The following is a 26,964-nucleotide window of genomic DNA, read 5'->3' as shown; positions in this document are numbered from 1 at the left end:
GAGCGTCGGTGACGCCCAAGCAGCTTTGTAGTTAATCAGGTTACACCAGGTTGCATTTACACTCTAACACCACACTAAGGTTTACTGTATATTTCGCTGTTAATGGTATAGATATAAAGGTTTAACGTTGTAAGCGTCTGCACCGCTGGTGATCTCCTCGTGGTCCCGAGCGTCCGCTACGCTATAGCGAATCATTACGTTAGTCGGCAGCCAATAGCGTGCCTGCCTGTGATCTCTGGGCCGTAAGCGAACGTGACGCTTGAGCGTCTCGACTACGGTTGAGCGATCGCTACGCAACTTGCGTACCCTTACGGTACTTCCTACGTAGATAGCGTACAGTGTTCTTAGACCTCTTAAAGTGTTTTATATACGATAAATATTTAGCTTTATCAATTCAGACACTCCCGCGTTTTTCCCAGAAACGGCAGCGTTTTTACACACACACCCATAAAACGGCCAGTTTCCGCCCAGAAACACCCACTTCCTGTCAATCACATTACGATCACCAGAACGAAGAAAAAACCTCGTAAAGCCGTGAGTAAAATTCCTAACTGCATAGCAAATTTACTTGGCGCAGTCGCAGTGCGAACATTGGGCATGCGCAATTAGCGGAAAATCGCTACGATGCAAAGAAAATTACCGAGCAAACAACTCGGAATGACCACCATTACTTTGAAGGCACTTATTTAATAATATGGTATAGGGAGCAATGATGGGCTGCAACCACAAAACTGATGTTTTCTGAAAGTTCACAGTTTTAGAGAGCACAGGGGTTAAATAAACCCCTGGATGTTTTCTCCGGGATGCGTTTAATTTACCGGCTGTCAGAATCCTAGTGGTCAGGATACAGACGCCGGAATCCCTGACAGCCGGCAATGCTTCTGGCCAGAATCCAAGCGCAACAGGGCTATTGTCACTCAAGGGTGTCCACGACAACCATAGAGTGGGAATAGATCCTGCAAGGGGACTCTTAGCGCTCGCCCTAATGCCGGCATTCTAGAGGGCAGGATGCCACTGTTGGGATTTTGACAGCCGGCATCCCGCTCGCAGGTAATCCATACCGAACCTGTTTTCTCCTACATATCCCAGTATCAGGAAGCCAATAATAGTACTTACAATTGTAAGAGTAAATATTACCTGTAATTGTGCTTTAATAGATAATTTTAGGATTTGTCTATTTAATGAGACGTGTGTTCCTAACTTTAAACAGTGTAAATAATAAATGGAGCTACAACCTGATCCAACACACTAATGAGAGCAGTAGAGGGCGGTCCATTTTGGCTTTGGGGCACACATAAAAAGTAACCCAGCTCTTACCAGCGCACCATACTGAAAAAATGGTCATGAACAAAATGTGTGGGTGCCGTTACTCTAACGTAGATGTGGTCTTATATAAACAATCAAATCAATAAAAACCGTGGATGATCTAAGAGTTCTCTAATAGGCATGACGCCATATCCAGTAACTATGCAGGGGCTGGGTGGCAAAGAGGCCCACAGAGGATATTCCCCTGTATTTATAATAGGACACAACTGGAATGGCTAGAGAGCATCTTTGGCCTTCCTCATGGCCCACCCCACCATTTACTATGGGGATGCAGGTAAGGTGGACAAACATTTGAGCAGGCTGGGTGGCAGATGCCCCTCGGCCCACCATGCACTTGGTCGCTGGCTACATCCTATCATGCAGTAACGCAGAGGGTCCTTTGGCCCTTGGGCGTCACATCATACTAAAGTGTATGTCAACTGGGGATTATGGTTGATAAAATAAGATATTATTAATCAGATGTTGTCAGGAAATTATTGAAGGAACTTTCACTTCATGTTTCAGGTAACTCAATTCATCCTGCATGTACAGGCATTAGCGGCTAGACAGAATACTTTAAGGATACAAAATATAAATGCAGATCAAGCATGTAGTTCCTGAGAAACAAGTGCTAATCTGCTGGCCAAGAGCAATAATTCTGTCAAGAACTGAAGCATCATTGCACCCAAAAAATAAAATAAAATACACATATACATATACACATATATATATATATATATATATATATATATATATATATATATATATACATAGACACACATACATTTTATATATATATATATATATATATATATATAAACATAGAATTTGACGGCAGATCAGAACCACTTGGCTCATCTAGTCTGACCCTTTTTTTTATCCTTTAGGTAATCTCAACCCTTTTTAAATATGTATGTATATATATATATATATATATATATATATATATATATATATATATATATATATATATATATATATATATATAGAGTCTTGGAGAGGGCGGCACTCAGAGACTTGAACAGCAGAGGTGAATACAAAAACCCCGCAGGGCAACCTTTAATGTAACGTTTCGGGGACGAACCCCTTCTTCAGACAAACAGTGTTTGTCTGAAGAAGGGGTTCGTCCCCGAAACGTTACATTAAAGGTTGCCCTGCGGGGTTTTTGTATTCACCTCTGCTGTTCAAGTCTCTGAGTGCCGCCCTCTCCAAGACTCTACATATTGTTCAGCGGCTTCAGGCCCTGAAGGGAAGGCACCTGAGCAGGATTTCTTGCGTTAGACCGGAGTGCCGGGGTTCCAGTGTTGTGTGTATATATATATATATATATATATATATATATATATATATATATATATATATATATATATATATATATATATATAGACGAGAATTCCACGTGGTGGAGGGTGCACTCGTACTAAATATTAGAAAGTCCAATATTTCTTCAAATCAGTATTTTATTGTAGCCTCACAAATTTCGACGTTTCGATCCGAAACAAGGATCTTTTTCAAGAAGGGCCATACATGAATCATCAAATCCAAACTTAGTATAGCAATTCATAATTGTTAAAAGATATATCTAGAAAAAATAGAACAAGAAACATGACTGAGCCTCCCAGGTCCCAATATATAACAATGATGGTGACAACAATGGTTTAAAAAATAATACTTCACATCGTGTTTTACATTGGAAACCCATATATCAGAGCCAGTAGCTGAAGAGTACGTGCTCAGGAAATATGCAATGTCACCCTGTGAATATCACTATCACATAGTATACATGCAAAACCCGTATACCCACACCTCAATCAGCACACTCCAGTGGTGCTATGTACCTGGAAAATCTAGCACCATGGCATTTTTTAAATAAGTTAATAGATTGACACTTATGAAATGTGGGACAGCAGATTAAATAGTCTAATAAACTACAGTAACTATTGGCTTGTCATTCTAAACCCGGCTATAGTCTGCATGATTAGTGCAGATGACTCTGCAGGCGGACAGACAATAGGAGACGAGAAGACCAGATAATCAGAGCGCCTCCATACACTGTAATGGAGACAATCTCTGGGTAGATTAGACAAGTTTGAGAACCGAGCCAAACAATACAGAAAGTTTTCCAGCCAACATCATTCGTGTCCATAAACTTAAATGATAGTTGTTCAGGACAGTCAAATTCATTGGATACTCAGAATGATTATCGTAGTGTATGGACAGTTTAGCACAATTCAGATTAATGGCATTATAAATTAGACTTCAATGGCAAAGATGAGCTAAGCAATCTTATTTGAAATCAGCTGGGGTCAACCGTAAACTTTCATATAATGCTTGTAGACAGATGATAGTTCTAGTTATTGCACATTAAAACAGAGAACCAAAAAAAAGGATAACCACAAGATAATAGTGTAAGAACTTGTAAATCTTCTGAATATTTAGTGATGCTACATAATCATCACATTCTAAATGGACATGTTTTAGTCTGCAAAATCAATTGCCCATTTACATCATCCTCTATTTATTTATTATTATTTTTATTTTTTTTAGCTTTCCTGAATTGATTGTATGAAGTTATAAGATTGAACTGTCTAGAACATAGGTTCTCAAACTCGGTCCTCAGGACCCCACACAGTGCATGTTTTGCAGGTAACCCAGCAGATGCACAGGTGTATTAATTACTCACTGGCACATTTTAAAAGGTCCACATGTGGAGCTAATTATTTAACTTGTGATTCTGCGAGGGGACCTGCAAAACATGCACTGTGTGGGGTCCTGAGGACCGAGTTTGAGAACCTGTGGTCTAGAACATATCCATCATCCTTCTTTGTTTTGTATACTTTGCAAAAATGAAGTAAAAAAAACAAACAAAACAATAATAATAAAAAAGAAAACAGCAATAAATTGGCCAGAGGCACTTCTGGAAAGTACCCAGGAGACCTAAAATAGACCTAAAATAGTCAATATCTGAATGTAGGTATATATAAAATCAATAAGTTAATGGTCCTAACTGTGCTTGTTTCAAGGTTTAAGAAAAGGACAGAACATCTCTCCCACCCTCGTCCTCGGCTAAAACCTTAGGTTCACCATTAAATAGTAGAGACACTCACTAGAGTTATGAGGTTAAGCATTTATCCGTGACCTTTCCCTCATTATTCCTATTAGCTGACATGCAGGTTTTCCAGGTTGGGAAGACACATTAATCTTTTAAATGGCCATTGAGCTCATGTTGGTTTAGTATCTACCTCCCCTTATGTATAACATACAACACCAATTAATGTGATCAGACTTTATTATAGTATCGCATATTAAGTGGGAAAAAAATAGATATATAGTAAGTGTTTTAGCTATCAAGCAATCAGTTACTATTAATTATGCCTGGGACAATCCATTAAAATGTGCATGTTACCTGTCTATCTGTGGTAGGTAACTTAGGTCCAAATTTAGAGATGTATTCTAACCCAATGGATCTGTTCAGCACAAGTGCAGATCTTTGTCTGCAATGACAGCGCCCATCATTTAGGAGTGGACCCATTTTCTTGGCATGTTAAGAGCAGTGGCTGCGTCCTTGGAAGGTTACCCAGATGAACGATGCTCACACAGAGGATCAGGTGATGCAGAGCAGCGGATCACAGAAGCTGGTAGGAGGCGTCTATTTACACAAGACTCTGTATTTACTCTGTAATTGGGCGCTGCGGAACCCTTGTGGCACCATATAAATAAAGGATAATAATAATAATAAAGACAACTCATGTGGCATAATCATAAGTTCACGCAGCCGTTACGTACAAAGACGTTGCAGCTGTGCTACTGAGTCCATCTTTGAAACAGGCCATAAGATTGTAAGCCCTTCTCTGACTGTACACTGCTGCACAGAATGTTTAGGAATAATTGGTAACTAAAGGGGGGTACTGATGGGAGAGATGTGTGCTGAGCGATCTTAACACAGACCGCTCAGCACAGATCTCTCCCCCCGCTCAGCACAGCGCGATGTGCTGAGCGAGGAAGGGGCAGCGACGGGGGGGCCGCTCACTTCACACAGCGCTGAAGTGAGCGACCCGCTAGATTGAGCCTGCATGCAGGCTCAATCTAGCACCGGCAATAGCGATGAGCGGGGCCGCCATCGCTATCGCTGCGGGGCATACACACGGCAGATCAGTGCTTAAAATCTCAGCAATCTAGTCAGATTGCTTAGATTTTAAACACGGATCTCTCCGTGTGTACCCCCCTTAAGGGATGATGATGAAGAGGATGATGCTCATCATCATAGTATAAGATAAGAAACAGGGCTGGTTTTAGTTACTTGCTATAATTACAACAGAGCTATGCAAGGTATTTGTTTAGTGCTATATGCTTCAAAAATTCTGCAATATAAATTGCTACAAAAAATAATTAAAATATTGCATACAAATATATAACTATATCTATCCAGGGGCAGAACCAGAACCTTTGGGCCCCATAGCAATATTTTGAAGTGGCACGTTCCAATGCTTCTAGAGAGACACCACTCCACAGCAGTTATTAATGGTATGCCCCATAATAGTGCCAGTTATTTTCTGAACCATAGTAGTGCCCTAGTTCACATGATGTCACATTGAAGGGCTGCCAGTACACATTATGCCACACAGTAATCCCATTTCATATTATGTCACACTATAGCGTCTCTATATTGTGCCACTATAGTACCTCCACTTCATATTGTGCCACATTATAGTGACCCAGTTCATAGTATGCAACATTATAATGCCCTCCAGTTAATTTTATACCACATTACAAAGAGGACCAGGGGCACAACTAGATATATTGTAAACCCAAAAACAAAATCTGTAAGCTTCCCCATATACCACCCAATGGTGAAAAAATAAGATTTTACTTACCGGTAAATCTATTTCTCGTAGTCCGTAGTGGATGCTGGGGACTCCGTAAGGACCATGGGGAATAGCGGGCTCCGCAGGAGACTGGGCACTCTAAAGAAAGATTTAGTACTATCTGGTGTGCACTGGCTCCTCCCTCTATGCCCCTCCTCCAGACCTCAGTTAAGGAAACTGTGCCCGGAAGAGCAGACATTATAAGGAAAGGATTTTGGAATCTCGGGTAAGACTCATACCAGCCACACCAATCACACCGTATAACTTGTGATACACTTATCCAGTCAACAGTATGAACAACAACAGGGCATCAACAATGGATGTCAACATAACATAACCCATTATTAAGCAATAACTATGTACACGTATTGCAGAAAGTCCGCACTTGGGACGGGCGCCCAGCATCCACTACGGACTACGAGAAATAGATTTACCGGTAAGTAAAATCTTATTTTCTCTGACGTCCTAGTGGATGCTGGGGACTCCGTAAGGACCATGGGGATTATACCAAAGCTCCCAAACGGGCGGGAGAGTGCGGATGACTCTGCAGCACCGAATGGGCAAACTCAAGGTCCTCCTCAGCCAGGGTATCAAACTTGTAGAATTTTGCAAATGTGTTTGAACCCGACCAAGTAGCAGCTCGGCAAAGCTGTAATGCTGAGACCCCTTGGGCAGCCGCCCAAGAAGAGCCCACCTTCCTAGTGGAATGGGCTTTCACTGATTTTGGATGCGGCAATCCAGCCGCAGAATGAGCCTGCTGAATCGTGTTACAGATCCAGCGGGCAACGGTTTGCTTTGAAGCAGGAGCACCCAACTTGTTGGGTGCATATAGGATAAACAGCGAGTCAGTTTTCCCGACTCCAGCCGTTCGGGCTACATAAATCTTCAAAGCCCTGACTACATCTAGTAACCCGGAATCCTCCAAGTCACGAGTAGCCGCAGGCACTACAATAGGTTGGTTCAAATGAAAAGATGACACCACCTTTGGCAGAAATTGGGGACGAGTCCGCAATTCTGCCTTGTCCATATGAAAAACCAGATAGGGGCTTTTACATGACAAAGCCGCCAATTCTGACACACGCCTAGCCGAAGCTAAGGCCAATAGCATGACCCCCTTCCACGTGAGATACTTTAGCTCCACGGTCTTAAGTGGTTCAAACCAGTGGGATTTTAGGAAACCCAACACCACGTTGAGATCCCAAGGTGCCACTGGTGGCACAAAAGGGGGCTGAATATGCAGCACTCCCTTTACGAACGTCTGAACTTCAGGAAGAGACGCCAGTTCCTTTTGAAAGAAAATGGATAGGGCCGAAATCTGGACCTTTATGGATCCCAACTTCAAGCCCATAGTCACTCCAGACTGTAGAAAGTGCAGAAATCTGCCCAGTTGGAATTCCTCTGTAGGGGCCTTCCTGGCCTCACACCAAGCAACATATTTTCGCCATATGCGGTGATAATGCTTTGCTGTCACGTTCTTCCTAGCCTTTATCAGCGTAGGAATAACTTCCTCCGGAATGCCTTTTTCCGCTAGGATCCGGCGTTCAACCGCCATGCCGTCAAACGCAGCCGTGGTAAGTCTTGGAACAGGCAGGGCCCCTGTTGCAACAGGTCCTGTCTGAGAGGCAGAGGCCATGGGTCCTCTGTGAGCATTTCTTGCAATTCTTCTTGGCCAATCCGGAACAATGAGTATTGTTCTCACTCCTCTTCTTACGATTCTCAGTACCTTGGGTATGAGAGGAAGAGGAGGGAACACATAGACCGACTGGAACACCCACGGTGTTACCAGGGCGTCCACAGCTATCGCCTGAGGGTCTCTTGACCTGGCGCAATACCGTTGCAGCTTTTTGTTGAGACGGGACGCCATCATGTCTACCTGTGGCAGTTCCCATCGATTTGTAATCTGAATGAAGACTTCTTGATGAAGTCCCCACTCTCCCGGGTGGAGGTCGTGTCTGCTGAGGAAGTCTGCTTCCCAGTTGTCCACTCCCGGAATGAACACTGCTGACAGTGCTTGTACGTGATTCTCCGCCCACCGAAGAATCCTGGTGGCTTCCGCCATCGCGACTCTGCTTCTTGTGCCGCCCTGGCGGTTTACATGAGCCACCGCGGTGATGTTGTCTGACTGAATCAGCACCGGTTGGTTGCGAAGCAGGGGCTCCGCTTGACTCAGGGCGTTGAATATGGCCCTTTGTTCCAGGATATTTATGTGCAGACAAGTTTCCTGACTTGACCACAACCCTTGGAAGTTTCTTCCCTGAGTGACTCCCCCCACCCTCGGAGGCTCGCATCCGTGGTCACCAGGACCCAGTCCTGTATGCCGAATCTGCGGCCCTCGAGAAGGTGAGCACTCTGTAGCCACCACAGCAGAGACACCCTGGCCCTGGGGGACAGGGTGATCAGCCGATGCATCTGAAGATGCGATCCGCACCATTTGTCCAACAGATCCCATTGAAAGATCCTCGCATGGAACCTGCCGAAGGGAATGGCTTCGTACGATGCCACCATCTTTCCCAGGACTCGCGTGCAGTGATGCACCGACACCTGTTTCGGTTTTAAGAGGTCTCTGACTAGAGTCACAAGCTCTTGAGCCTTCTCCGTCGGGAGAAACACCTTCTTCTGGTCTGTGTCCAGAATCATGCCCAGAAAGGGCAGACGCGTCGTAGGAATCAGCTGCGACTTTGGGATATTCAGAATCCAGCCATGCTGTTGCAACACTTCCTGTGAGTGCGCTACGCTGATCTGCAACTGCTCCCTCGATCTCGCCTTTATGAGGAGATCGTCCAAGTATGGGATAACTGTGACTCCTTGCTTTCTCAGGATCACCATCATTTCTGCCATTACCTTGGTAAATATTCTCGGTGCCGTGGACAGACCAAACGGCAACGTCTGGATTTGGTAATGACAGTACTGTACCACAAATCTGAGGTACTCCTGATGAGGCGGATAAATGGGGACATGCAAGTAAGCATCCTTGATGTCCAGAGACACCATAAAATCCCCCTCTTCCAGGCTTGCAATGACCGCTCTGAGCGATTCCATTTTGAACTTGAATCTTTTCAGATAAATGTTCAGGGACTTTAAATTTAATATAGGTCGGACCGAACCGTCCGGTTTCGGTACCACAAACATTGTGGAATAGTATCCCTTCCCCTGTTGAGGAAGGGGAACATTTACCACCACCTGCTGGAGAAATAGCTTGTGAATTGCCGCCACCACTACTTCCCTTTCTATGGGGGAAGCTGGCAGGGCCGATTTTAGGTAACGTTGAGGGGGCATCACCTCGAATTCCAGCTTGTATCCCTGAGACACAATCTGTATAGCCCAGGGATCCACCTGTGAGCGAACCCACTGGTGGCTGAAATGCCGGAGACGCGCCCCCACCGCTCCTGGCTCCACCCATGGAGCCCCAGCGTCATGCGGTGGATTTAGTGGAAGCCGGGGAGGACTTCTGTTCCTGGGAACTAGCTGTAAGGTGCAGCTTTTTTCCTCTGCCCCTGCCTCTAGCAAGAAAGGAAGCACCTCTGACCTTCTTGCTTCTTTGTGCGCGAAAGGACTGCATTTGGTAATACGGTGCTTTCTTCGGTTGTGAGGGAATATATGGCAAAAAGTTTGACTTCCCAGCAGTAGCTGTGGAAACCAGGTCCGAGAGACCGTCCCCAAACAATTCCTCACCCTTGTAAGGTAACACCTCCATGTGTTTTTTGGAGTCGGCATCACCTGTCCACTTCCGAGTCCACAGGACCCTCCTGGCAGAAATTGACATTGCATTAATTCTAGAGCCCAGTAGGCAAATGTCCCTCTGGGCATCCCTCATATATAGGACAGTGTCTTTTATATGCCCCAGGGTCAGCATAATGGTATCCCTGTCTAAGGGTGGTATTCATGTGACCGCCGGTCAGCTGACCGACAGTCACATGACCTCCTCCGTGAGCCCGACGGCTCACTATCCCGATGGTCGGCATGCCGACCAACAGGGACTATTTCCACTCGTGGGTGTCCACGACACCCATAGAGTGGGAATAGAACCCGTGGCGACCGCAGGTCGCCACCGAGCCCGCAGCGTGGCGAGCGCAGCGAGCCCGCAAGGGGCTTGCTGCACTCGCCCCTCACCGCCGGGATCCCGGCGTCGGTATGCTGCCGGGATCCCGGCGTCGGTAAGGTGACCGGCGGTCAGGAGACCGCCGGTCACCAGTACTACACCCCTGTCTAAGGTATCCATTTCCTCAGACAGATTATCTGTCCACGCTGCTACAGCACTACACATCCAAGCCGACGCAATTGCCGGCCTCAGTAGAGTCCCTGAATGTGTATAAACAGATTTCAGGATACTTTCCTAGTTTCTATCTGCAGGATCCTTTAGGGTGGCCGTATCCTGCGACGGCAGGGCCACCTTCTTAGATAAGCGTGTCAGAGCTTTATCTACCCTAGGGGAGGATTCCCAGCGCACCCTGTCCTCTGGCGGGAAAGGGTACGCCATAAGTAACCTTTTGGAAATCAGGACTTTCTTATCTGGGGAATCCCACGCTCTTTCACATAACTCATTTAACTCATGTGAAGGGGGAAAAGTCACTTCTTGCTTTTTCTCCCCATATATATATAAACCCTCTGGTCAGGGACAGGGTTTACCTCTGATATGTGTAAAATATCCTTCATCGCTATAATCATGTAACGTATAGCTTTTGTCATTTTTGGTTGCAATTTTGCATCATCGTCGTCGACACTGGAGCCAGAATCCGTGTCGACATCTGTGTCAACCATTTTGGATAGTGGGCGCTTTTGAGACCCTGAGGGCCTCTGCGCTGTAGGATCAGGCATGGGTTGAGACCCTGACTGGCCCGAGGTATCAGCTTTATCCAACCTTTTATGTAAGGAGTTTACATTATCATTTAACACCTTCCACATATCCATCCAATCAGGTGTCGGCACCGTTGGCGGCGACACGTCAGTCAACTGCACTTGCTCTGCCTCCACATAGCCCTCTTTGTCAAACATGTCGACACACGCGTACCGACACACCACACACAAAGGGGAAGCTCTAAATGAGGACAGGACCCCCACAAGGCCTTTTGGAGAGACAGAGAGAGAGTCTGCCAGCACACACCCCAGCGCTATATAACCCAGGGATTACACAGTAATTTAGTGTTTACCCAGTAGCTGCTGTATTATGATTTATGCGCCTAAATTTATGTGCCCCCCCCCCCTCTCTTTTTCACCCTTCTACCGTGATTCTGCAGGGGAGAGCCTGGGGAGCTTCCTCTCAGCGGAGCTGTGGAAGGAAAATGGCGCTGGTGAGTGCTGAGGAAGAAGGCCCCGCCCCCTCAGCGGCGGGCTTCTGTCCCGCGATTTTTAGTAAAATAAATGGCGGGGGCTCATACACATAACAGTTTGCCACTGTTTATATGCAGCATTCGCCAGGAGGTATCTAATTGCTGCCCAGGGCGCCCCCCCCTGTGCCCTGCACCCTACAGTGACCGGAGTGTGTGGGTTAGTGTGGGCGCAATGGCGCACAGCTGCAGTGCTGTGCGCTACCTCATGTGAAGACAGGAGTCTTCTGCCGCCGATTTCGATGTCTTCTCCGCTTCTGCCGGCTTCTGTCTTCTGACTCTGCGAGGGGGGCGGCGGCGCGGCTCCGGGAACGGACGACAAGGTCAGGTCCTGTGTTCGATCCCTCTGGAGCTAATGGTGTCCAGTAGCCTAAGAAGCGCAACCTAGCCGCAGTTAGTAGGTTTGCTTCTCTCCCCTCAGTCCCTCGTAGCAGAGAGTCTGTTGCCAGCAGAAGCTCTCTGAAAATAAAAAACCTAAACTACAATACTTTCTTATTAGCAAGCTCAGGAGAGCTCACTAAAAGCACCCAGCTCTGTCCGGGCACAGATTCTAACTGAGGTCTGGAGGAGGGGCATAGAGGGAGGAGCCAGTGCACACCAGATAGTACTAAATCTTTCTTTAGAGTGCCCAGTCTCCTGCGGAGCCCGCTATTCCCCATGGTCCTTACGGAGTCCCCAGCATCCACTAGGACGTCAGAGAAATGTATATAACACATGTAACTGTGACAGGGATGGTGGGCCCCTATCAGCACTGGGCCCCATAGATGCTGCACTCCCTGCACCTATGATAGCTATACCTTTGTATCTATCCATCTATAAACATAAATCTTTTAAAGGACCAGCAGCAGTGATATACAGGATCTTCAAGAGCAACTCAAAGTAAGGAAAGAAAACAGTATTCTGCTAACACACACAGGGCAGTCCAAAAAACATAAATATCATTATGTTGAAGAATGACTGCGGAGTGAGAGCGTAAGCTCATGCAAAGAAACAGCAGCCATGATATCTTATCTCCTTATGTGCCTGAAACACACAGCACATACCGTATGGTCTTACAGACATGAGCTATATGTCACAGTCTCACACTGTTTAAAAAGAACTGATTAAGTGTGACTTATCACTGTAGGGCAAAACAAGAGAATAGTGCTTCTTTCCCAAAAGATTTGTTAAATTAAATAATGGTACACAATGAGATTTGTTTAATCTTTAAACCCCCCTGGTGCAATATGTTGCTGGCCCTATTGGGAACAGTTGAGGGTTAATGGCGCTTGCAAAACTGTGTGTACAGTTTAATACAAACACAAAAGCTGCCAGGAGAGCACGATGGCTATATTATTTTAAAGACATTTTTTTGGGTTGTCCCGTTCCCCCTCTATATTCACAGAATGTTACTGCTCTTTACAGATTTGGCAGTTTTTAAATGAATCAGGTTTCAAAAAATGCTATTTCAATGAATACAGCTTAAACTTATGAAACTTACACATGGTATTTTTGTTCTAGATTATATGCTCTTTTGGGGTAAAGCCACTAATATACCAAGCGTTACATTTAGCGAGCAGTGTGCGGCTCTGTCCATTGGATTTAAAGGGGAAATATTATTAAATACAAAATCAGGCATGTTTTGCAGTTAACTTGATTGCCCAATTAAAAACAGCGGCCAAAAGGCATAGCGGCTTAATTAATACATTTACATATATATATATATATATATATATATATATATATATATATATATATATATATATACACACACACGATGTAGGTGTTCGTGGTGACTGAGGCCACAGTCCACTGACCCCCTCACCACAGAAACAGGCGGCACTCCACGGATTTGGTGTGAAACAAAAATTTATAAGACAAACTGCATGACGAGTCCAACGTTTCAACACCGCGATGGGTGTTTTTGTCAAGGACACATGGTGTCCCTGAGAGAAAGAGAGAGAGAGATTTATGGTAGACTTACCATGGTTAAATCTAAAATAATAATAGTCAAACACAGAGAGAGAGAGAGAGAGAGAGAGAGAGAGAGAGAGAGAGAGAGATTTATGGTAGACTTACCATGGTTAAATCTCTTTCTGCGAGGTACACTGGGTTCCACACGGAATACATCGGGGTGTAGAGCTGGATCTTGATCCAGAGGCACCATCAAGCTAAAGCTTTAGACTGCCCCAGGATGCATTGCGGGGCCTCCTCTATAAGCCCCGCCTCCAGGCACTGTGAGCTCAGTTTTAGTTAACCAGTCCAATGCAGAAGCAGGTTTAAAGGTGCATACAAACGGAGCGATATAACTGAGCAATTTTGACTATATAGTCAAAATTGCTCAGAAAGTTAGTGCATATCTCTCCATGTGTACACAGCCAGCGATAGCGATGCGCGTCCCCGCCAGGTCGCTATCGCTGCTAAAAATAGACTGTGCAGGCAAGTCAATTTTGGCTATGTCGCTGGGTAAGAAAAACCATCCCCTTGCTTGAATGAGTTAGCCAAAATCGCCCATAGCCAAAATCTCTGATAAAGTTAGTTAAAATCTCTGGTAAAGTTAGTCAAAATCTCCAACTGCCAGTTCAAGGGAAATCGCTCAGTCAAAATCTCTCATAGTCAAAATCTCTCCGTGTGTATGCACCTAAAGAGAAGGCAGATGTTAGCCACGTAGAACCACGTTCTCGCGACAGGAGAAGGGACTAGCAGCTAATGCCATACAAAGCCAAAGAAGCTAAGTGCGTCAGGGTGGGCGCCCTGTGGAACATAGTGTACCTTGTAGAAAGAGATTTAACCATGGTAAGTCTACCATAAATCTCCTTTTCTGCAGCGGGGTATACTGTGTTCCTCAGGGAATACATCAGGGATGTCCTAAAGCAGTTCCTCAAGGGAGGGGACGCACCTTAGCGGGTTTGAGAACCCGGCTTCCAAAGGAAGCATCCTGGGAGGCAGGAGTATCAAAGGCATAGAACCTAATGAACGTGTTCACTGAGGACCACATAGCCGCCTTGCACAATTGTTCTGCGGACACGCCACGGAGGGCCGCCCAAGAAGGTCCAACAGACAGAGTAGAAAGGGCCTTAATAGCAGCAGGAGCTGGGAGCCCAGCCTGCGCATAAGCTTGTGCAATCACCATTCTAATCCATCTGGCCAAGGTTTGCTTATTCGCAGGCCAGCCACATTTGTGGAAACCAAATAGTACAAAAAGGGCATCTGACCTCCTAATAGAGGCAGTCCTCTCCACATATATACGGAGAGCCCTTACCACATCCAAAGACCTCTCTTTGGAGGACAAGTCAGGACTGCCCGGTCATGATGTAATATTAGAAACGGTAGGCGACAGGACAAAGCGCCTAAGTCCGATACCCTTCGAACAGAGGCAACAGCCAGTAGAAATAGGACCTTGGCCGTGAGCCATTTAAGGTCCACTGTCTCAAGAGGTTCAAATAGAGCCTCTTGCAGGGCATTCAGGACAACAGACAGATCCCATGGAGCCACAGGAGTGATATAGGGAGGCTCAGTCCGCAATACGCCCTGAGTGAATGCATTAACGTCAGGTATAGACGCAATTTTTCTCTGAAACCACACCGACAAGGCAGATATGTGAACCTTGAGGGAGGCCAGATGAAGTCCTAAATCCAGGCCTTGTTGCAAAAAAGCCAAAAGTCTGGAAGTACTAAACTTGTAAGCAACGTAATTCTTAGCAGCACACCAGGTGAAGTAAGAATTCCAGATCCTATAATAAATCTGTGCAGGTCAGTTTGCGGGCCTTTAACATAGTTTGGATAACCGCCTCGGAAAATCCTTTGGCCCTCAGGAGTGAAGCTTCAAGAGCCACGCCATCAAAGCCAGTCTGGCCAGGTCCGGGTAGACACAAGGGCCCTGAATGAGGAGGTCTGGGCTTTGAGGAAGTAGAAGAGGATGCTCTATCGATAGACCCTGCAGGTCTGAGAACCAATGCCGGCTGGGCCACGCTGGAGCGACTACAAGTAGTATTCCTCCTTCTTGCTTGAACTTCTGTAGTACCCTGGGCAGGAGTGACACTGGAGGGAACACGTAGGGCAGGCAAAAGTTCCATGGAATTGCCAGTGCTTCCATGAACGCTGCTTGAGGATCCCTTGTTCTTGATACGAAGACCGGAACTTTGTGATTGTGCCGAGAAGCCATCAGGTCTACATCTGGTAGGCCCCACTTGTCCACTAGGAGTTGAAAGACTTATGGATGAAGACTCCACTCTCCGGCATGCACGTCCTGACGACTGAGGAAGTCCCGGAATGAACACTGCCGATATTGCTGGCAGATGGCATTCGGCCCAACTAAGGATTTTGGACACTTTCATCATTGCCATGTGCCTTGATAATTTATGCAAGGCACCGTGGTGGCGTTGTCCGATTGTACTTCAACAGGCCTTTTCTGTATCAGGGGCAGGGCAAGAGTCAAAGCATTGAATACAGCCCGCAATTCCAGAATGTTTATCGGGAGGAGAGATTCCTCCTTGGTCCACCGACCCTGGAGAGAGTGTTGCTCCAGCACCGCGCCCCAACCCCTCAGACTGGCGCCTGTAGTCACGAGGACCCAGTTGGGAATCCAGAAGGGACGGCCCCTGTTCAACTGCTGGTCCTGTAGCCACCAGCTCAGTGACAGATGAACCTCCGGAGTCAAGGAGCTCATTTGAGACCTGATCCGATGAGGCAGGCCATCCCACTTGGAAAGGATTAACCTCTGTAGAGGGCAGGAATGAAATTGAGCGTACTCTATCATGTCGAACGCCGACCCCATGAGGCCTAGTACTTGCATCGCCGAGTGTATCGACACTCTTGGGCGAGAGAGGAAGTATCTTATCCTGTCCTGGAGTTTCAGGACTTTCCCTGGAGACATAAATAGTCTTTGGCTGTGTGTGTCCAGCAGTGCCTCCAAGTGCACCATGCTGCGAGCAGGGAGCAGCGAGGACTTCTTCCAGTTGATGAGCCACCCGTGGACTTGTAGGAAGTGTACACCCACCCATGGGCTTGTAGGAAGCATCCACACGATCCAGGAGAGCGTCTGCGGTGGTGTGCCTAGAAACCGGAGCGCCTCCGCTGCAAGTACCCGGGAACAGAGCCAGCGGGAGTATGTGATGCCGCTGAGGAGGTGATGGAGCCGCAGCACAGTATGTCACACTGACATATGAAGCGCTGCAGCCCTTGAAGTCTTCTAAATAGCTCTCCCAAGACTGCTCCCTGTTATAGTGTCAGTCTGCTTCATCCTCTAGGGTGGTCCGGCATACACAGCCGGGGGTGAGCTGCTGGCTCTGCAAACTATTCCAAACATTTCTGCATGTAGGTTGGTGAGATGTCATAGGCATGTTGGTGGACTGATGGGCATGGGAACTCTGACTGGCACTTAAAAGGCATGTGGGGGAACTTGGTTTGTGGGAGACCTTCTTGACACTTAAGGGATTTCTGGTGGGGTTGTCTGATGGCAATGGGACAGGTTTGGTATTTTTATCATGTGGGAGTGAGAAAAAAAAATGAGGGAAAGAAGAAAGAGGGGGAGTGATAAAAAAAAGGTGGGGGGGGGACATGCAAGGGGGGGGGGGGGGGGTCTGTGATACAATTTGACATGCTCGCCACCTGGAGAATGACGAGTCCACAATACTAATATATTTAATTTGCTATTCAGTTGTTACTTGGTAAAAGCCTTCAAATAGACGCAGTGTTTACCGCATGGCTGAAGCTCTGGGTTTAACCCCTGGAGCCATCCAATTATTGCGTGGTAAACCCGCAGGTAATGTGTGTTAACCCTGTGTGGTAAACCACAGAGCATGCATTTAATGCAGATTTTCCCTCACAGCTCCCAAGGCTGCAAGGAAAACAATCTGTATTAAGTGCACCCTCTGGTGCTAACCGCATGCAGTAGTGGCACTAATTGAATAGCACTGGGCAGAACCCCCACAGCAAACTGTATATGCCACTTTGACTGAAATTGTCCAGTAAATACTGTAGTAACAGACTGGTTCCAGCAAGTTTTCTACTGCTGTGGCATCTTTTGTCATTTGTCTATTATGTATTAGAAAATGAAAACAAATAACTCATTGCTATGGGTTACAGCACCTGTTCTTCACGGTTACCTGGGAAACAATTTTCAGAAATTCCCCCATTTATCTTCAAAATAACTGTACAGGTGCATCCGACAGAAGTGATCCGGTAAGTGACGTCCCTGGGAATCGGCGTATGGCTCACTACCAATGGCTCAAATATGAATAGGTGGCGATGAACATTTCAATATAACAATATTCTGAATTAGTAAAATGACAACATATTCCGCAACACTGCACATGTGTATATATCCGTATTAGTGCTGCAGGCATCATCATGTTATCGCATGCTTGCCAGACAGTGCGCATTGTCATTGGGATGCGGTTCACTTACCAGCTGTCGGGATCTCGGTGTTCAGGATACCGACTCCGGAATCCTGACAGCCGGGGAAATGCTGGCGGTCGGAATCCCGACCCGAGCACGGTATTCCAACTCGGGTGGTGGTCCACGGGACCGATGCGTGGCGAGTGCAGCAAGCTCACGAGGGGACTCGCTGTGCTCACTGCCGGTATTCCGGAGTCGGTCTCCTGACCGCCAGCAAATCATACTGAATCAAACCTTGGCATTACTAGCAGTATACATTTATACACTCAAAACATAGGATATACTGTATAGAAAGTGGTGGTAGAGTTTGTGGCTCTGGACCTCTGAAACAATGAATGGTGGGACCTGCAAAATGGGCTGGGGGGAAAGTGTAAACCAGGTCTGCATATATGTAGAGGGGGGACTCCTACATGGCAATATGCAAATTCATGAATCTTAAGTAAAGCTTTGCATTTCTTTCAGTGTATAGCCTTTTATATATACAGTTTGTAAGAGTAGAACATTAGAAATACATATCTAATATATACACATTTCTCATTCTCCTCTCTGTCTGCATGCAAAGAATTGTGTTATGTACCCTTGAAAACAAACCCCTCAGACATCTGTCATATAATGTAGTAGGGCTAGGTCGCTCCATCATCCGCTTCCAGAAACCAGGTAATATTCTCTAGGAACAACTTATGAGAGCGTCATATCCATATTTCATATCTGCCACAAAAGCTCATCAGAGTAATAACCCTTCTTCTCCTGGGTGTTATCCTACCATCTGCTGCTCTATTACTTATCTTTATTTTGCAACTAATTAACAGCATAATCTTCTAAATTCAGCAAGTTAATTATCATTATTGTGGTCTTTGCAGCATCATCAGTCCTCATGAAGTCTTGTCTCTCCTCCCCCCAGAGGACACAGGGAAATGAAGTAGGTTGGGAAAGGGTCTGTTTAGAAGGGGGCTCATTAGGTGTTTGCTGATGAGCTTGGCATGCACAGGCAGGTCAGGAGAATTCTGCTGAACACAAGGTTCCATGCAGGGCTCAACCACGTTAATATAGCTTTCTGAATTGTTGCCAGCCTGCCCTCTGTCAGCTCCGGATAGAAGCCTCCCGCAGTAAGCCTACTGGCTTCACACTGTGTGGAAAGATAATTCACAGTTTGTCACTAAAGTCTTTACATGGTGGATCCCACAGGGTGGAACTTCATTTAATGTTCTCTTGATTGTTCTTCCCTCCCCTCCAGCTCTTACAGTTAGTTTAAGTAGAGCACTCCGATATAAAAGTAGAGATGTGTACTGAACGACTGGAAAGGGGCATGCTTGACACAAATCATTATTTAAATGTGTAGCGGAGCTGCTGACATAGACGGCTTGTAGTGATAATAAGACAGAGCTGATCTAGCAATTTCATTGTATTACTAAAGTGAAAAAACACCTACCAAGCTCTGGCAAAGCTTTTCCCATGGACACAGTTCCAAACGCACCCACTAATCACAATAAATTATTATTATTATTATTATTAGCAGTTTCTTATATAGCGCAGCATATTCCGTTGCGCTTTACAATTAGAACAACAATTATAGAACAAAACTGGGCAAAGACAGACTGACAGAGGTAGGAAGGCCCTGCTCGCAAGCTTACAATCTATAGGGAAATAGGCATTGATACACAAGGATAGATGCTACCTGTCACATAATGGTTCCCCAGGTTGCTAGGTTCTTAATGGGTTGTATATGATATGATCACCCAGCAATGTTGGAAGACAAAATGTGAGTTTATGTGGACTGTACAGAGGGGATGTAACTTGATAGGGAAGCTGTGAAGGTTATGTGTGTGGGTCTGAAATTTGGTAGGCTTGTCTGAAGAGATGAGTTTTCAGAGAACGTTTAAAGGTTTGGAGACTAGAGGAGAGTCTTATTGTGCGTGGGAGTGCATTCCACAGAGTGGGTGAAGCCCGGGTAAAGTCCTGTAATTTTGAGTGGGAACAGGTAATACATGTGGATGAGAGACGCAGATCTTGTGCAGAGCGGAGAGGTCTGGTAGGGAGATATTTTGAGATGAGTGAGGAGATGTATGATGGTGCAGTTTGGTTAATAGCCTTGTATGTAAGTAAAAGTATTTTATATTTGACACGGTAGAATACCGGTAACCAATGGAGGGACTGACAGAGCGGATCAGCAGATGAAGAACGTCTGGCGAGGAAGATTAGCCTCGCAGCTGCATTTAAAATGGATTGAAGTGGTGATAGCCTATGTTTGGGAAGACCAGTAAGGAGACTATTACAATAATCAATGCGGGAGATGATGAGTGCATGGATTAGAGTTTTTGCAGTGTCTTGTGTAAGATAAGGGCGTATTTTGGATATGTTTTTAAGGTGCATGTAACATGATTTAGAGACAGATTGAATGTGTGGAACAAAGGACAGTTCAGAGTCAAGGGTGACACCTAGGCAACGAGCTTGTGGGGTGGGGTGGATAGTTGCATTGTCAACAGTTATAGAGATATCAGGTTGGTAACTACTCTTAGCTGGTGGGAAAATAATTAATTCGGTTTTGGAAATGTTGAGTTTGAGGTGGCGAGATGACATCCAGGATGAAATGGCAGACAGGCATCCAGTGACACGAGCCAATACTGGTGGTGACAAATCTGGGGAGGATAGGTAGATTTGAGTATCATCAGCATACAAATGATACTGAAATCCAAAGGAGCTGATTAGTTTACCAAGAGAGGAGGTGTAGATTGAGAAAAGCAGAGGACCTAAGACTGAGCCTTGCGGTACTCCAACTGATAGAGGTAGAGAAGAGGAGGTAGAATCAGAGAAGTGAACACTGAAAGAGCGATTAGATAGGTAGGATGAGAACCAAGAAAGGGCTGTGTCCTGAAGACCTAGGGATTGTAGTGTTTGTATGAGAAGAGAGTGGTCAACAGTGTCAAAAGCAGCAGAGAGATCTAGAAGAATAAGTAGTGTGTAATGGCCTTTTGATCTAGCAGTGACCAGATCATTCACTACTTTGGTCAGTGCCGTCTCTGTGGAGTGTTGAGCACGAAAGCCTGACTGAAGTGGATCCAATAAGTTGTGCGAGTTAAGAAAGTGTGTAAGGCGAGTGTAGGCAAGCCTCTCAAGTAGCTTGGAGGGACTGGGTAGCTGAGAAATGGGACGGTAGTTAGAGAGTGTGTTTGGGTCAGAGTTGTGTTTTTTTAGAATGGGAGTAATGACTGCATGTTTAAACAGAGAGGGAAAGATACCAGTAGAGAGAGAGAGATTACAGATTTTAGTTAAGGTTGGGATAAGCACAGGAGACAAAGTTTTACTGACCTGTGAGGGTATAGGATCAAGAGGAGAGGTAGTGGAGTAGGAGGATGAAAAGAGTGTTGATACTTCATCTTCACTTGTGGGATCAAATGAAGAGAAAGTTCCAGAGGGTTCAGGTAGGGGATTGAGCAGGTCACTGGCTGAGTTAGAGCATACCATTTCATCTCGGATTTTATCAATCTTATCTTTGAAGTAGGAAGCAAGTTCTTGTGCACGGATAGTAGCTAGTGGGGGAGGTGAGGGAGGGTAAAGAAGTGATTTAAATGTATTAAAAAGTCGCTTGGGGTTGTTGGCATGATAAGAGATGAGAGATTGGAAATATGTTTGTTTGGCAGTGTCCAGGGCCTGACGATAGGAGTGGTAGGTAGTCTTATATGTGAGAAAGTCACTTGGATTCCGAGATTTCCGCCACTGACGTTCTACTTTACGTGACAGTTTTTGTAGGTGTCTTGTTGATTTAGAGTGCCATGGTTGGCATCTAAGCCTACGTGGAGTGTGATGGGTAGCTGGAGCCACTTCATCAAGGGCACTCTCTAGGGTCTGGTGCAGGTGTGATACAGCAGTGTCAGGTGTAGTAAATGTAGAGATTGGTGAGAGCAGTTGTTGCAGAGAAGTGGAAAGTTGTTGAAAATGTATATTGTTAGTATTTCTGCGGGTTAGAGGAGGCTTGCTTGGTTTTAGTGTCCTAGAATTTAAAGTAATAGAAGAGATTGTGAAGGTGATCAGGTTGTGATCAGAGAGAGGGAAAAAAACGCCCATTTCCATCTACCTACTTCCCCTATGCACAAACATCTGTTTCCACCTTCTTCTTCTCCTCCTAAAACACTACCTACTCGAGAAGCCACTCTTCCCACCTCCCTTCCAAATCCCAAATCTCACCTTTTGGACTCACCATTCAGCGAGTCACTAGTTGCCGTGTGGGTGTTTTTTCCTGTCTCTTTTCCCACCATCCCATCTTGGTGCTACATAGCAACAGTCGACCTATAGTGTACATGACATTAATGTAGTCTACCACTGTGCAACTGATGTGGACTCTTTACCATGCGTTCTACCAACTGATCTGATGCCAACACATTGTTGCTGAAAAGATTCCCAAGTGTCATTTGGCCTGTGGGTTTTAGGAATCAAACAAGGATCAGATCGCCGCTATTTTCACGTGTAAGGCATGACCGAGATACTTTGATCACAATCATGGAGCGAGAATTTGAATCTGGTTCAGTGATTCACTCAGAAGAATGACCTGCATATGGCAACCTAAATGCCATAGGTATCACCATGCTACCGTCCACCACAAAAGAAAATTATGTGGATCCTGTTATTTATGTGTGAATTTTATAAACTATATACAAAGGGTATACTGATAAAATGTTGTTTTGTCAATTAAATAATTCAATTGTTTAAGCACGTTACAGTAAATATATTACAGATAGACTCTACACTCGCAGAAACCTTCCAGATAGAAATGTCAAAACGAAACTTTCCTGGCAGAAATTTTGCAGGTAGGCTGCCCCCTATAGCAGAAATGATGTGGCAGACAGCACGTCACAGCAGCACCCCCATCTCTCTCCCCCTCTTCCATTCCTTCTCCAGGTCTCTCCACCTATCTTATCCTATTTATATCTGTTCGCTCACCAATCTCTGACTTCCTTTTGTGCTGTCAATCATACAGAGATTTTATGCAGTCTCTACACATCACCCCTTAAATACAGCATGCACTAAATCTGACCGGTTATTTACCCAATGATCTTTTGCAACTGCTACACATCGCCCCTATATAAAAGTGTGCACTAATTCTGCAGATGTCAATCCTTCTAAAATGTTCTGCAGCAGCTGCCAGCAACATGCTATTCTCTGGCTCTTCTTGAGATTGCCGAGAGGTAATAAAGGGGTAGACGGAATGGCTCTAACCCCCTCATGCACCCCTTCCCAGGTGGAGTCTGGGGAACTCATTCAGGCAGGGTAGCTGTAGTGAAGTGGCGGTACACACATGTGCCTCCTTGTAGGTCGGCTGGAACACTGCAAGTGATCCCCAGCATTCACGTCGTTGGGACACGTAAGCGCATGCAACACGTACGGAAAAAGATAGTATGTAGTCCATGTGTTTGCGTTGTTTTCCTTCCTATAGGGGCAGGGATTTATGTGAATGATACAATATTTATATATTTATATTTAATGATACTATATATTAGAACACAAGCAGGTTATCTATTTGATGCATGTCTGTATATCATAAGAACATATACAGTGTCACTTTTTTTACAGTCTCTCTTTATTACGGGACTTCACGAGGAGGTTGTTCTCTTCTGTGTAATAACTGACCCGAACTTAGGGATTGATCATGTGTGATATAATTTGCGGAAATCATCCTCTATATATGGGAATAAAGGATGTGCTTTTCTACTACTAAACAAGTCTCCTGAGCACCGCCTGCCCCTATTTCCTATTTCATACCCTGCTATTATATTCTGTCTTGCATTCCCATCAGTCACAACACCAGCCTAGTGATTCTAGTACTTACAGAAGACTGTAAAGGGGGGTACACACGGAGAGATCCGTGCTTAAAATCTAAGCAATCTTGCTAGATTGCTTAGATTTTAAGCACGGATCTGCCGTGTGTATGCCCTCCAGCGATAGCGATGCGCGGCCCCGCGCATCGCTATCGCCGATGCTAGATTGAGCCTGCATGCAGGCTCAATCTAGCGAGTCGCTCACTTCACCGTTGTGTGAAGTGAGCGGCCCCCCGTCGGCTTTCCCCCTCGCTCAGCACATCGCGCTGTGCTGAGCGGGGTGAGAGATGTGTGCTGAGCGGTCTGTGTTAAGATCGCTCAGCACACATCTCTCCCGTGAGTACCCCCCTTAAGAAACACACCAGGATGAAGCTTACCCAAGCAGAGGGAGCACATAAGTGTACACTACTTACTGCTGTGAGCCCTCTGCTGCTGATTGCAGCGGGAGGTTTAAAGTCACAATAACCAATCTATTTTAAAAGTTTTTCCATGGAACTTAAATCTGCCTATAGACAGGCCTTTAATAAATTGACTTGCAAAGCCTGCAACAACACACAATGGAATACTGCATGCTGGTGCTGGAAGTACACATAAATGCTAAAAAAATAAGTTACAGGAAACTACTATTACAGGGAAGTACATTACAATCTTACTATATACCATTAAAAGCACCCTGGGTCACCTAAGACTTCCCCACTACTCTACCTCCTGCTCTGTCCCCGTTCCACATTCCACCCCCCTCACCCCCGCACTCTAGACTGTAGCTTGGTCCCGCTCTACCAATCACTCTGCTGCTCTGCCCAGACATGCTGACACCCCCCATTCATCTCATCCTCTCCATACCGCCCCCTGGTTACCCAATTCCTGGTGGGTTCTCCTCCGGTCCTATGTCTGTCCCATCTCTTAACTAGCGTGCCCCCACTCTCCTACTGTGCATGCATGTTGGAAATGGGACAGACCTTACAGCATTATTACCGGTATATAGATTTGATTACAGAGAAAGATGGTAGGAGCAATAGGGCAATAGAAAGATCTTTAAAATTGAATGTCTCCAAACAAAATTATTCATCTTAACAAAAGCAGACCAAATGTTATTTACTTTCCTGTGCACAACACAATTAAAGGGAAAAGAAGGGTTTGCTTCAGCAAAGTGTCAGGGATGATTTCTTTAAACACCACTGTACCTTTGTATCTGTCTTCTCCTTCATTCAAAGATTGGAGACATATTAAAAAGAGAAATAACAAATAAGATCTACTGTAAGTGCGCTGCATGCAACTAAATCGGAGAACGTTCCTGTAACGTACTTTCTGTAACTGCTATTTGGACACCTTAATCCTGGGTTCCCAAACAGGTGCTGTTCCAATCCCTGCCCACACTGAATATATAAAAGAACAACTTCCCACCCACAATCATGTATAAAGAGGAACAACTAAGCCCTGCCTGCCAACGGAGCCTCAACTAAAGGGGCCATTAAATAAGTAGTGCAGATGGTAATGAATCACTGACCTCCTGCTTTCATATAGGGTGCGGGTTTATAACCTTCACTGACAGCCACAGAGACAAAGTAAGGTTTCTTTAATTATTTTAAAGGCCTCTTCCTTCTTTAAAATGTTCCGGAAGCAATGCCCCTCTGGTGTGTTTTTCTTTCCAATACATGTTTTGCTATTTTTTAAGAAACAAAATAAGAAGTATTTGTTCCCCATCTCCCACCAGCGACTCTGATCCTGTCTGTCTGCTTATAGGTTATGTGGAGAGTGGATTACTTCCCGATCGCCCCTCCCCATGCAAGTTACCATAACGTGCTTTTAATTAGAGGGAAATGTATCAGTCCTTCTAAAGATCTAGCACTGGTCAAGTACATTGTATAAAAGGATACGGTTGCTATAGGCAACTTGTCCACTCTTCAAACTGTTTGATATGTTTCCCCCCAGAAAGGATTCGCTCAACCCTACCTTTCACTTCCTCCATACTCTAACCTGAATATGGTTGAATCGTTGTGTTATACCCCTTTCAGACTTACATAGGCAGGTCGCACCCGGGAATATGTACACGGGTGCTTCCCAGGTGCCCCCCGGCTTGAGACCCCTTTCAGACTTGCGGTCCGACCCGGCATACTGCCGCTAACGGAGGCGGTGCTTGGAGATAATCATCTCCAAGCGCCGCCTCTTCCTATGCAGAGAACGGGTGCTGGGTTGCTGTGACCCGACCTACCCGTTCACACTGCACCCCATCCCAGGTCGATTCCCACTTCAACCCAGGTCGCGACCTGGGATGAAATGCAGGGACGCTCGACCCGGAATATTATTTTTGGGACCCATTCAGACTAAGCAAAATCCTGGGTTGATGCGCGTTCACATGGAAATTTTTGCTAGTCTGGAAGGGGTATAAATAGTCATACTATGTTATTCTAGAGTTTGATGCATAATTGTGGTTTTTTTAATCTCTTTATTGCACTGGACACCTGGTGGTGCCCTATAATTAAAAGGAATAGTAAGAATAAAAATATTAATATGTATAGCCTGCTAATCTACTAGAACAGTAACCCATTAATGGCCAGCATTCTACACCACAGTGTATGAAGATAAATAATAAAACATAGCACAGTACACAATAAATACCAGAACATTAGTAACATGTTGCGTCGAGCATCAACCTTTACCATAGGCAGACAATAATAATCCGGAGACTGTACAGCAGCAGAATAGTTACCAGTTTTGCTTCTGATTGGACAGGCAGTGGAGATGGGGGTCCTGGAATTCCAGGGACAGTAGGCACCACGGTGACCGGTCTGACAATCTGAGGGCAATAGAGCAGATCTCACACTTATACCAGTTCATCTAACCTACATAAAATGTCATCTGTTATCATTATACCAGCACAGGTTACTAGACAGTCACTTGTTGTTTTTTTACACCACACATTTCTTTTACGTAAATACATGTTAATGATTGCAATGGATTTAGCATGAAAAGTCAAATCTTCTACAAATTTATGTACAAACAAAAATGAAAGCGGGTATCACAACAGTATAATGCTTTCATTCATGAAGCTTAATTATAGAATAAATAATTAAGTAACAAAAATCAAGACTTCTTTCATAACTATTCAGACTTTCATGAAAAGACAAAACAAGAAGTGCCCACTAGAGGGCGATATTTGCAATGAGGAAAAGATATTGCAATGAAAAAGCTCCAGTTAGCAGATCATGAAAATCAACCCAACTAAAGTCTCACTATAAAAATGTATAGTTTCTGTCACATAATGAATGCCACCCATTGCTTG

General features: G+C 45.2%; 1 protein-coding gene across 5 annotated transcripts in view; it reads right to left on the bottom strand.

The window, feature by feature from the left end:
- ATF2 (activating transcription factor 2) overlaps positions 1 to 26,964 on the bottom strand; it is a 127,275-nt gene that overhangs the window by 56,718 nt on the left and 43,593 nt on the right. For 4 of the 5 annotated variants that reach the window (XM_063933407.1, XM_063933409.1, XM_063933408.1 and 1 more), the window contains 2 exons: positions 26,392 to 26,478; positions 24,866 to 24,883 (listed from right to left, as the gene is read on the bottom strand). In XM_063933407.1, coding sequence (XP_063789477.1) covers positions 24,866 to 24,883; positions 26,392 to 26,478 — 105 coding nt within the window. The remainder of the gene's footprint in view (positions 1 to 24,865; positions 24,884 to 26,391; positions 26,479 to 26,964) is intronic. The other variant, XM_063933406.1, reaches the window with a different exon arrangement.

Source organism: Pseudophryne corroboree, chromosome 7, assembly GCF_028390025.1.
Source record: "Pseudophryne corroboree isolate aPseCor3 chromosome 7, aPseCor3.hap2, whole genome shotgun sequence".
NCBI classification, from domain to species: domain Eukaryota; kingdom Metazoa; phylum Chordata; class Amphibia; order Anura; family Myobatrachidae; genus Pseudophryne; species Pseudophryne corroboree.
Note: the sequence above shows the minus strand (reverse complement) of the source record. Positions and strands in the feature narration are given on the sequence as shown.